At 35.4% G+C, this 12,955-nt stretch overlaps 2 protein-coding genes across 4 annotated transcripts in view; both read right to left on the bottom strand.

Moving 5' to 3' along the window:
- The window catches only part of Lmpt (four and a half LIM domains protein limpet), a 93,490-nt gene that overhangs the window by 16,396 nt on the left and 64,139 nt on the right, over positions 1 to 12,955 (bottom strand). For both annotated transcript variants that reach the window (XM_013322400.1, XM_013322399.1), the window contains one exon: positions 2,150 to 2,350. In XM_013322400.1, the coding sequence (XP_013177854.1) occupies positions 2,150 to 2,350 (201 nt within the window). The remainder of the gene's footprint in view (positions 1 to 2,149; positions 2,351 to 12,955) is intronic.
- Positions 7,081 to 8,626, bottom strand: LOC106125285 (uncharacterized). 2 transcript variants are annotated; one of them, XM_013322403.1, is made up of 2 exons: positions 7,819 to 8,626; positions 7,081 to 7,613 (listed from the first exon to the last, which is right to left on the bottom strand). In XM_013322403.1, the coding sequence occupies exons 1-2, from the start codon at positions 8,463 to 8,465 to the stop codon at positions 7,166 to 7,168; spliced, it is 1,095 nt and encodes a 364-aa protein (XP_013177857.1). In that variant the 5' UTR covers positions 8,466 to 8,626; the 3' UTR covers positions 7,081 to 7,165. The 2 variants fall into 2 exon arrangements, with proteins under 2 accessions (XP_013177857.1, XP_013177858.1); XM_013322404.1 differs by having other exon boundaries at positions 7,081 to 7,373; positions 7,819 to 8,606.

The raw sequence follows: 12,955 nt of genomic DNA on the forward strand, positions 1-12,955 counted from the left end.
GGGTAGAAATTATAATACATCAGAGGGACAGGCTGTTTTTATTGCTCTAGAATTCTTTATCCTTCTCTACAGTTTACTACCTACAATCTAAGTACCGTTAGACTATGACAACATACTTTGTCGATTTTTTTTTTCATACCTGACGTGTTTAGACAATTGTATTTAAATTATTTGATTGTTAGATTTGATTTGATGCTGTTTGATCTGGGACTTGAATAGTAACAATTCTTTGCAACTTTGTATGAGTTTTATTCATCGGTATTAATTATGTTATGGAATAAAGCATAATCATTTTCTTTAATTTCTTTAAACTGTTTGAAAAGTGAAGATTTAATATGTACTAGATCCCTATTATCTTCATATAAAAAGCTGTGGCAAAAGCCAAAACAGAAACATCGTGTTACCGATCATGGGTGAAGCAAAATAATATGTAATACGAGTATAGCAAGAATTTAAAGCGTAGTCTTATAGTTTCACACGAGTGTACATGTTTATGCGTGTTGAGAAATAGTTGGAACAATTTCAAACAATTGAAAATCCTAGTGCGTTGTATTTTATGTTTCCAGATATTTCAAGAGCGGCAATCTCTAAATGGCTCACGAGTTCAGCGACCAAATAACGATTTTGTAATATTATAATGTATATGATTAATAGTATCTAATAGTAATATTGATATTTGGTCGCTGAAGTCGTTCAATATATATATTTTTACATTAAATTTTCTACTAGTTTCTGCAGATGCATAAACCTTTTTATAATTTTATAGGCTACCTGAATTCAGTTTCAATGTTACCTTTTCATTAATGTGTCTAAAGTTTATCAGGAATTATTAACTTGTACTGTTATCATGTATTAGAAGCCGTTTTAGGTTTTAATTAGGATAAAAATATATTTCTTCTTATGAAAGTCAAATGACATTAACACAGAGATTAAACGAGCACAGCGGTCGTTGACGAATGCTTTCGGTTTCAAAATAAAGCTCCCCTCATTCTGTATTCTATTCTTGGCAGGCCGACAAGAACCGGAGAACTCGCGCTTAGAACTAAATGTCGTAATGTCAATAAAATATGAATGTTTATTTTGGCCGATTACGAAACTCTTAGCGGGACTCGCGCATAAATCTCCAGCGATTCGCCTGATGGATTCACCCATGGCTGCTCAAGGTTAAGCCCGCAACAAACACGTCGAAAATACTGTATCCCCGAGCCGGGAATAGCTCGCCTGGAGCGACGGTGTTTGTTTTCGAAAAACGCAACGCAGATTTGTTCGAAGCTGAACGTTAAGACGATTTCACCACAGCCGATATACGTAATATACACAAAAGTATTTGCTTGACGCGTGATTGAATAAACAAAGAAAATATAACTAAACATACTTTTCAATTGCTATAAAATGTTTACATTTCATCTGTTAGATCATTCTCGTTTAAGATTTAATTAGCAGTGGATGAAGCGAGCCGCAAGAACAATCATAGTACATACATATGTATGTTGGCTATGGGTATGTTGGTCCCGATAGGAAAACTCATACGTTCTACAGATATATGTATGTTGTGAACAGTCACGTATCACTTTATGTCGGCTTGGCAGCGGTAACTGGGGCCGTGTGCAGTACGCCTGAAGAATCTGGGCCGGCTGGAGTGACATAACTAAATTTGATCAGTGTAACAAAGCAAAGCAATGCCATCACTCAGTGCTATTCTAAGGACAGAATTCGGAAGATGATCCTTAGTGATATTTTAGGACTGCTTGATATAATTAAATTGTCTGTAAGGTACAGACTGTTTTACATTGAAATTACTGGTACTAGAAATTTTATGTTCTTGGATTAAGCTGAAGGCATTATGAGAAACTAACTATTAATATTGATTCTATTTGGTTCAGTAGATATTCCAATCATGGATTGTAATAGTTTGAGATGGATATTATTTTTATCAAGATAATTGCAAGAGATTTTGTTTGGTATGCTAAGCTGACAGCCACATTGAATTGTACTCGTAAGTATACAAAATCTGTAAAATAAACAATAGTTTTTTCTTGCAAAGTGTAGTAGAAGTACTTATACCTTTATAGTACTAATGTTTTATGAAACCCTGGTACTTGATGGATCGCGTAGGAGTAACATCAGGTTTAACAGTTAAAAAGCTAACCTTGGAGTCAATGCCGATGATCTTGTTGCACTCCTCGCATCCGTTGGCGAAGACGCTCTCGTAGCACTTGATGCAGTAGGGGTGGTCGTCGCGCAGCACATAGCGCTGACCGGTCAGCGACTCGTCGCATTGCCAGCAGCAGAAGTGACCGCTGTGCCAGTCCTTGTTCATCGCCTTCGTGTATTCGCCGCTGAAAATTAGCTGAGGACAAGCAACCAATACATTCAACAACTATAACGGAAACTCAAAAGAAAATCAATTTTACAAGCACAAAAACACTATGCGATCTCAATAGAGTAAAAAAAGCCGATCACATTATTTTGTAATTTGATAGTTATGAGAATAGTTCAAAAGTGAAATATTTTCAAAATTGTGAAGAAGATAACAAAAAATTATGTTTTTTACTATTTCGTAATTTTATAAATATATACCTTAAATTAGGTCGGGTATGTGAGGGTGGCCAAAATAGGACGCCTAATATACTGATATCAAAGAGAGCTGTAAACGTCACTTCAGATCAAACGCGATCAGTAATGGACACTCGGACACAGATGCACTACGAGAGGCGTCACATGGCACTTGTCACGGGGTCAAGGGAGCTGGCCACCACTGCACATACCCATCGTCGTTGGTGTTGGTCGTGTTGGTCTGCTCGAGCTCGGTGACAGTCACCTCGCCGTCCTTAGATTCCCTACGCTTCGAAGTTTTCTTGACCTTCCTGGTCTTTCTCTCGGTAGTGGTGTACTGGACTTGTACGTCTACGTCTGCCATGGCTGGAGTCGATGTCGCCTACCGTTGCGAAGAAAGCGATATCACCGAACGCGGTCGCGACCCGAATTCGAATGGCGAGCACCGGTAGAGCTGAATTGGAGGAATTATTCCAGAATCTTTAGCGGCGCAAGCGGTCGAGTCGGTAGGGGGGAGTTTCGGATTTAAATTTGGAAGAGTGACGGAGAGGGCAGGTGCGCGGGCGGCGTTTCCGAACGTCCCGAGAATCGCACGTTTCCCTAGCGCACGTTAATCCCCCGCGCTCGCTTCACCGGATCCGATTCCGCCCCGATCACTTATGAAATGTAGACCGACAAACATCATTTACGATATTACTTTATCCCTTATCACTTGGCTCGTATTGGACTATCGCTCAATTGTAATTGGCAAATGTTAATTGATTGGCAAGATTTGCAATAAGTCTGTCAATTTCTCAATGATCCGCTGCGAAAACGCACTTGTTGACGGACAAAAAACCTTAATCAGATTTGTACTGGTGGCCATTATAAATATACGTTTATTTTATGACTAGAACATAATACAAACGAGCATTGATAGAATTCACATATAAGTTTTTAAGTTTAAGCTTACAAGATGTGTGTTGGGAGTATGTCAATTATAAAGTTGAAATAAAATAAACCATTTTGTTGAATGAATTAACGCAATACGCTGTAACAATAAGCAATACTGCTTCAAACTGTTACATCAAAGATGGTATGTTTCATAGAATCTTCCAAAGCCCGCATTTAGAACGGTACGGATTGACGGATTTACCCCATATGTTGCTATTCATTCCACGAAGCTATCAATACAGGACGCAATGGATTGAATTGTATGTATAACAGTCATTTAAAATTGTGCTATTGATTTATACAAACCTTACCGAATTATTAATATTTAATTCTTATGTTACAAATATTTGATTCTGGTTTAGCATCGATTCATGTGCAGTTACGTAACGACAAAAATTGTAATTAGTTATATTTCCTTTTCTAAGTCAATTTCTTATGTACCTATTGATTTAATGCAATTTTTGCATTAAATATTTTAATCTGTAAACAAACTGAAATTTAAAGTGATTGAAATTCCTGAACAATGAAAGCTTTCTTTTTATTTGCAAATGTCTAGACGTTGAGTGTGTTTGTTTCAGACCTCGCAAGGTCTTGGTCGTGATCGTGAGATTCATTCACCGACTTAAAAATAAATACTTCCGGCGTCTCCTGAGGCCGTGGGTTTGTAAAGCAACATCTGGTCGTGGGAGGAATTCGGCAAACTTGAGTCGAACGACGTGTGGAAAATACTCGATTTTCGTCTACATCTCTATTACTAATTTGGTTAAATATGTGGCGTAAGTGATTATTACGTTAAACATAACTAGATTGATAATTTCGTGTGCGTTAAAAGTGTGTACATAAGTTTTTAAGTAAAATAATTGCCATAAAGTCGTCGCCTTTGAGCCTCTAATCGTCTTGCAAGTATATTTGGATCTTGAAAATAAATAATTGTGAAAGCACTGAGAAAACATAGCACCCTGTGTATCACGTTACAAAGATTGAACAATTAGTCTACTTGCTTTTTTGTGTATCTTACATATATCTAAACAATTCAAATTATCCTTTTAGACCTTTTTCATGAACTTTACAACGTGATATTACTTAAAAGTACTGACGTCAAAAAACTAACAGAAACAATTTTTATCTTAATGAATCTTTGTCCGGGTCTTTTGATAATCTACGTTTAAGTAATTAGTTTTAAAGAGCATGAGGATTAATAGAGGTAAATGAACTCGTACTAATCAACCTTGTTATTCTATGCCGTGTCTATTAAGACATTAACCAATTTTATTTTTATTCGGGTTTTATGGCATGTCAGTATTTTATTTAATTATCTTGAACAAAACATTTTTGGTACATCCTTTACATTTGCTTTTTCATTTTTGACTGATGACTAATTATTATTTAAAACATAAGAAACTTCTAAAATTGTCCCTTTGTTTTTATTATGAAAAGAATTTTTCAAGAACGACGTTGTTTTGTGATGAGTTGCTATCCCAAAATTGTTTTGATATATCCGATGTAAAATAAAACAATCATTTATCATACGGTTGACATCCAAAACCAACCCACGCGTTTCGCAGTAAAAAGTTTTTACGTATTTTTTAGAATGGAAGCTTTTCTAAATCTCCGCCAAATGAGTAATCATAAACAATAGGTACTGATTTAACGATATCATAGCTTCATTCACTTTTGAATCCTAACCCTAGAAGGTTGCACTCACTTTGTTGAAGGATTTACATAAGCACCTGATTTTATTGTAAAGTTCAGTAATTTATGAACAACTATGCAATTGTAGGTTTGAAACAAATGAATTTTCACCAAGCCTTTTAATTCTTAAGAAATATTTGTTTACGGTATAATTATCTTTGGCTCGGCATTACGTCAAGTCTGAACGAAATATTTTTAGTCTGTGACAAAAGAATGATGGCGGGAAACAAAAAAGGACGCATATTTAAATTATGAATACACCAACATTGAGAGTTGAAAACAAAATACTTTTTTTTAGGATATAAGACTATTTGAGGAATGAAATATCTATATAATTCACAAATAATCTTTTACTAATATTTTAAATGAAAAAGTTTAGATTTATGAATGGATGTTTGTTAGGAGGTATCTCCAAAGCGGCTCAACGAATCTCTATGAAATTTGGTATAGATTTAGAACATAGTCTGGAAGAACACATAGATTTCAAATGCAGTTATCTTTTACTTCCACGTGGATAGAGTCGCGGGCGACAGCTACTGTTATAGTGTTAAATTAATATCTGATGAAATCCATATTAAATTTTAAAAGTCAATTGGTTTGGAGCCTTCAATTTATTTAATTCAATTAAAACAATTGAAAAAAAATTAAAATTTGAACTTCTTTCGTGAGTAAAACAAACAATTTGAATATTAAAGGAAGTCATAACTCATCATGGTCTTTTGAGACATTTGCTTTATTTTCTCATCATAGAGAAGTTACTGGTCGTAAAAACCTTTTGAGTGGTCGCTTTGAAATAAATGTAGACGTGTTGGTTTACAGCAGGAAGCCCATTGTGTTAGCAACAACCGCGGTAATAATATCGTTGCTGATTTGTTTTCTAAACCGCAGTCTACAAAACATACAGCGACTCGGTATGCGCTTCCAAGTTATCCAGTTTTAAGATTAAAAAAAAATATTTTTACCGTATTCAAGATTACATAACGTTAACTTGTCTATTTACTAACAGAATTGTTTCAAACCTTTCATTTGTCGTCTTGTTTTTATGTATTATTAAATAAATGTAAAACTTAATGCTATTCTTATTTATTGTAAAATGAATGTATATTTAACCAATTAAAGCTCAAGAATAATTAATTTTTTAACTCTAACAATTTTTATTTAATATTCAACTTGTAAGTCACAACTTATGATTCAAAGAACACAATTAATTTATCGAAGCATAGTTGTGATAATCTTTAGTTAAGTTGCTATAAACTTTTGATTAATTTAAGATATTGGGATATTGCATTACTCGATAAATTACATCCATATTCCCATAATAATGTGAGTTACTTATGATAACCTCTGGTAAATGCGACGCGCGTCATCTTCATTAAAACAGATGTGGGTCGAGGTCCCCGGCTCACCATGTCTCGGTATTTTCGTACGTCTTATGCAACTCACAATGCGACAAACTAATTTATGAAATATCACAAGTATTTACGATATAAAGGTATTACAAAATGTATGTCAATGTATCCACAAATATTTTTTTAGTAAAAGATTTTTAGTCTCGTTGTTAAAGTAACCAATACAAAAACGCTGAAGTTACCTAAACCCAATTTTTATTTATATTTGAGTCGAAGCTGCCATCGATTTCAATACCTATCTTGTTTATCGTGAGTTTTGTTAAGGTGTAAATTAAAAGACTTGTGTCATTAAAAGAGAAATGCTTAATATTGCTTGTACATGAACAAGCAGGTGTATTATTTTACAAAAATTTTTAAGCATATTTTTTGATTCTATAATATCTAATTAAAGCCAAACTTATTAAAGCTGCAACTTATACACAAGGTTCCCGTCGTTAAGGAATGTACTATGGTAACAATACTACGGAATGTAACAAAAACAAAACGCAAGGAAGGGTCTCAACACTTTATATTCAACATTGTCAGTCATGCTCGTATCGAAGCTGGTGCAATGCGTGCGGCGGCAACTGCAAGCGTTAATCTCCGAAGTTAGCCCAGAAATCAACATCTTCTTCCCTCTCCTCGGTTACCTCGTTTGTGTCTTTGTTATCGTCTTTTTCTTCCACGAACGAGTCTAACTTCGGCACCTCTTTCAGTCTAGATCTGACCTCTTCTGCCTCGGGCGTGCTAATCACCGACCCTTCCGTGCTCCATCTATCGTTTCTTCTCTCTCTCGATCGACTTCTGGAATAAGAACGTGCCGATAAATTAGGCGTGCTTCCGAATCTTCCGATGTTTTCGTTTTCATTCATTTTTCTAAATTCTTCCTCCTCAAGTGAAGTAAACATTTTTAATTCTTCGTCTCGCGATGCTTTTGAATCTCTCGATGAATTTGATGAAGACGAATGTCGTTTCCTAAAACTTCTGCGACGCCCGCTCGGGTCGTTTCGTTGTAAAGGGCGAAACTTAATCCCGTCAAGTGATCTTAAACAAATTAACATTATGTGAGTCGGATTATCATCATGTGTTATGAATCCGTGAAATAAGTGACTCGCTAATCTCTATACGTGCTCTGGTGCTCATGAGGAAATGCACTAAATGTGAACAAACACGTAACAATGTCACAATGGTTCGTGATGTATGTGAAGTCACACTCATAAGCATGCTTTCAAAATCACTGAATAATAACCTTAAAAAATCTTCGCTGTAAGCGGTGCTGTCCCTGTCGGCGTCGTATGACTGGAAATGTATTTCTGGTAATGGCTTGCGAGTCGGACTTTGGGGTTTGTAATGCCATGACATTTTAGCTTTGTTCTCAATAGCTGCATTTAATTCTTCTTCATTATCAAATGAATTCTCAGAATTTTTAGAATTTATGGTATTTTGAGGAGTAGTTATTCTACTCCTTCCTCCTATACTAATCGACTCGGAAGTATTTGATATAATTGTTTTAGTTTTCGTCGGTACATAAAGGTCCGCTCCATAGTCACCGTTGGCTTGTGAACTCTCGTCGACAGATTCTTGACCGAAACTAGAGATTTTGGTCGAGAACAAGATGGCGGCCGACCGTGTTTGTCCATAATATTTGACAGCTGCAGACTTGAGTGATCCATTTTTATCTTCCGTCAAGACGAGATATCCTTGGCCACATTCCTTTATCCATTCTCCGGGGGACGATGGGTTTGATGATTTATTGAGTAGCCTCGTGTAGTATTCAACTAGTGCTTCAAAGTCTGGTTCGCCGTCGGGCACGACACCTCTAATTATGTGCTTTAAGCATTCTATCGCTTCGTTTATTCCCGCGTATGATATCACGAGTGAAAGCATCAAGCCCATTCTTCGAGGCACGAACTAGGGAGGTGATAGGAATGGGGTTAAAGTTCCTCGGAGTGCGAGTGGGTGACGGGGCGCGGGATGCAGCGATGTGACGCCGGGGCAAGACATGAACAACTGAAAATTAAAATGCTATTCTTGCCAGATTAGTGTCCACATTTAGCTAAAGATTTTGGCCGTGTGGCCAAACTTCGACACTATTATGTCTCGTTTAATCTCGACATTCAAGGTTCCCTTGTGTGGTTCGTTTTGTGACAATAAATTTAATTGATCTATAGATTTATGCACATAATATTTGTAACCGTATTGTAAACATTCTTTTGATCAATTCAACCTTATTTAGTTAAAAACTACTTCTACTACAGTATATGAATATTTTGCCTAATATTATTGATGTTTAGACAAATTAATTCAAATGTGCCATGAATCAAATGTAAACTTATCCGCCTCATAGCTCTTTGCTATGAATCTATTTTTACACGCGTCTAATAACTCAAGCAATATTAAAAAAAACTGGCCGTTGTTCATAGGCGGAGATTTATTTTGATACAACGTAACGCTTCCAATGATCTGACATTGAAATCAGATTTCGTAGATCCTAAAATAGTAACTATATATTGATCATACTGGTTTACAGTGAGTCAGCGAATTTAAGTAAAGTTTGATATTAAAGCCTGAAAAATAAATTAAAACTGCTTATTAATGTCAAGAAAAAGAAACAAAGTGCAAACTTCCGTAATAGACTTGGACTGAGAAGAGCTGTGACCGCGAAAACCGCTACGTAACTCAATCTCAAATGATTAATGATTGCGAGCTACTGCAGATCATTATAACACCAAGTAGCAAATTACGTAAAGTAATATTTTAACTGAAAATTACAGCTTTAAGGTTGAGGAAATAAAGTTAGAATATTTATTTAAAAAAAGAACTGAAAAAAGAGAATTTATTATAATAATTAAATTCTTAAAGCGATTACAATCGAAACAATAACATCTGACGCGCTATTATTCGCGCACGCGTTTCAAAAGACATGACATTTAGCGTCGCCGTCGGCAGCTTTCGCTGAAAAACATCGGCGATCTGTTGTCACGATGCCAATTATTTTATTACCAAGCCTATACGTACATATAAAAGCTATATTTTAGACGGAAACTTCCTTTCAGCCTGCAATATTTAGATTTTTTGCACAAATATTTAAAAAATAGCTGTGCTCGCGAAATTAAAAAAAATATATTTCTATATATGTCAATCAGCGAGATCCGTTGTGCCGTTTTACTTTTTAAAAAATATCCATCCATCTGTCCATCCATCTAAACTTTCGCATTTATAATATTAGTTAGATAGATGTGAATCCTGGATTTCCACTTTTTTGTGAACTTTGAACATTTGTTCATGATTTTAATAAGTAAGAAATTATGAAGTTCCAAACTTTTTTAAAATTTATTTGATATTATTATGTTTAATTCAACGTCGATCGCTAATAAATATACGTAAAGTTTAAGATTTTTCCTTCAAATGTAATTTTAAATTCAAATGTATAGGAACTGGCAATCAATTGTTTTACCAATTAATTAACTAATAGACATATCTTGTTAACTAACTATTTTAACTATTCACGCCATTTATTTATTTCGAAAATATTTTTATTTGTAATCGATCTTTTTTAAAATACTTAGCCGTGACAGTTAAATCCAATGATTATATGTTTATTGTATAGAAACTTTGGTACGTATTTGTGATCTATAAATCTGTTCCATTTTTAAATTTTTTATTGGTTTTTGAAAACACAAAATTAAGTAAAATATATTTTTTTTATTTTATGACATTTCCGAAGTGCCTGACACTACATACTCTATGCAAACGATTATGAAATTTCCTATATACTTCAAATCATAGACACGGTACATTGGTACTGCGCTGAACTCGAATAATAGCTTGTACGATCGTTTTATAGTTGTATGTTTCGTTGCCAAACAATCAATAAATGTGAATAATAAACCGATCAAAGATCAGAAGACGCAAACTTTTAATGAAATTATTTTATTTAGTTCGAATAATGTCTCTGTTTTTTATCTATGTTTAAGATTTGTGTTTATATTTTTATATTATAAAGTGGCATACGACTAAGCGGCCACCTGAATTTGCTTGCAATAGCAAAAGCACTGACTACCTTTAATCTACGGAGGGCGTACAGACAGAGAATATTACCCCTTCCTCTTTCAAATCCACTCCCACTCCTTACCCTTTTCTTATACGATAAGGGTGGGAATGGACATAGAACAAAAATTAATCTTCCGGCACGCTCACACATCAGACGCGGAATGACTTCCACTTCATGCCTGTCTTGTATGTAGTCGTGTTATTTCACTGGGCGAGTCGACTCATTCGTGCAACAGATGTGGTTGACAGTGTCTACCACTATTAAACTGTATTTAAATATAGAGACAAGATCTGACCATAAAGTTTATTAAATAGTTGCAGTGTTAGAACATGTAGAAGCTAGGCGAATGTATTCTGTTTTATTAATAGAATTTAAGCGATGTTAATGTTGGTGTGGTGCGAACGGTACGAGTTCGTCTGTATGTCTGTAAATCGCACGGATCTAATTGCAGCCCGATGTATGACGCGATTGTGACGCGGGCAGGTTCGTGTGAAGATACAGGCTAACGCGTGGGCGATGGCTAGTCAACTGATCACGTTCAATAGATTTTCACAATCGTAAGATTTTAGAAAAAATAAAATGAAATGCCTTTATTTTGAACATATTTTACTATATTGTTTATCTATATAGAATGCATCTTTGGTGCACCCATTAAAAAGTTCTTATTGGAAACACTGTTCGATACGTATCAAATATAGCCGTGGTTGGAAATTACAAACTTAGTGACAGTGGTCACACCTTGCAGGCATGTGGTTTAGCATAAGACAGATCAAAGTTTCAATTGGCAATACGATTATTTTTACCGTAAGGTTGTAACCGGTCATTCGGGACATTACATCGACCTTTAAGTTGTCTGATTTAAGCGTTTATTTTTATAATATTCCAAATTGTACGTTCAAATATACATTAAAAGATTATTATAAGATATGGGTATTGTCTGGACGCTTTTGCCAATGTGCCGTAAAAGCTCTGAATGACCTTGCCTTTGGCTGTAGTGAAAGTAATCAGAAGTGGCGCGGCGCGAGCGCGCGCTGAAACTCTACACCGCGTGACGTCACGCGGGCCGTGCGCACCAGCGGCCGAGCCCATGCAATAAGGACGCAACACGTACTAGTGTTCAAAGATTAAATTACCAACAACACAGAAATATCAAACCAATTTACTAAAAAAGATTAAGCATTACTTAAAAGATTAACCCTCAATCTACTAACATACAATGATAATAATGTGTTCGAAACGCATCGTTTTTTTATGTAACGTAACGAACGAAAATAAAATAACGTAGCACGTAGCGTCACGAAATAGTAACGCCGTTACAACGGCGTACAACGACGCGCAAACAAATTTCAAGGTTTTCGCGGCCTACATTCAATGCCTCCATTCATAAAAATGTTTTGCACTAGACGTGGTTGAATGGAAAGGAGGAAAGAGACAGAAAAATCTTTTAATAGAATAATTGTTGTTTCAGAAGATGTCATCTGATTAAATGAACTTAAGCAACGATTATGTATCGATCCGAAATGGGATAGTAGGTTTTGGGAGGAAAGTGGATGTCTTGGAATCATCGAGAGTCAGCTAGCAGGAACTTTCAAACGCTCAATATTTTACAACATACTTGTGGCATTGGATGGAATATAACGTAGTACTTGTCACAAAGGTTTAAGGTCAGTTAAAGGTCAAACGGAAGATTATAAAAAAGAACATTTATTAAACTATTAGGTTCCGGGGTCGACGGCTGCATATAAATTAAGTAAATTGAGTGCTACGTGTTCTGTTTTACCGCTCATTTCTTTTTAACAGTTGCAAGGTTATCGGATGTTGCAGATTAAATTTACGGATCATGAAGATATATCGGATGATATCATTCTTGGTGTACCGTTTGATCCGTTGCCGCGCGAACTACGCTTCGCTTTCGTCTGACAATTTCGTTTTTTAGATCGTACTTTATTACGATTTACGTACTTCTTCGTAATGAATTACAGACTACAGTTTTTAAAGACATCTGCTTTTTTATTTCCAATGTCATGGATACATCGTATATTTAATTAAATCGTTATTTTTTCTCTAGAAGTCTGTCTTAAGAAAAAATATTGATAAATGCCGTGTAAATTCTAACGACAGGCTCAATAATTCTCTCGACATATATTGAATTATTACCAATAGTATTATGACAAATAAGAATTAAATAAGATTTAAATTACTCCACTTTATTATAATACCAAAGGCAGTGGCATGGGCGTTGCCAGCCGATGATCTAGGTGATATTCGACGAAGTTCTATATCTATTTTACATTTTTTTAATTAACTACGTTGTTGATACTCCCCCCCCCCC

The sequence above is a fragment of the Papilio xuthus genome, unplaced genomic scaffold, assembly GCF_000836235.2.
Source record: "Papilio xuthus unplaced genomic scaffold, Pxut_1.1 DF825928.1, whole genome shotgun sequence".
NCBI classification, from domain to species: domain Eukaryota; kingdom Metazoa; phylum Arthropoda; class Insecta; order Lepidoptera; family Papilionidae; genus Papilio; species Papilio xuthus.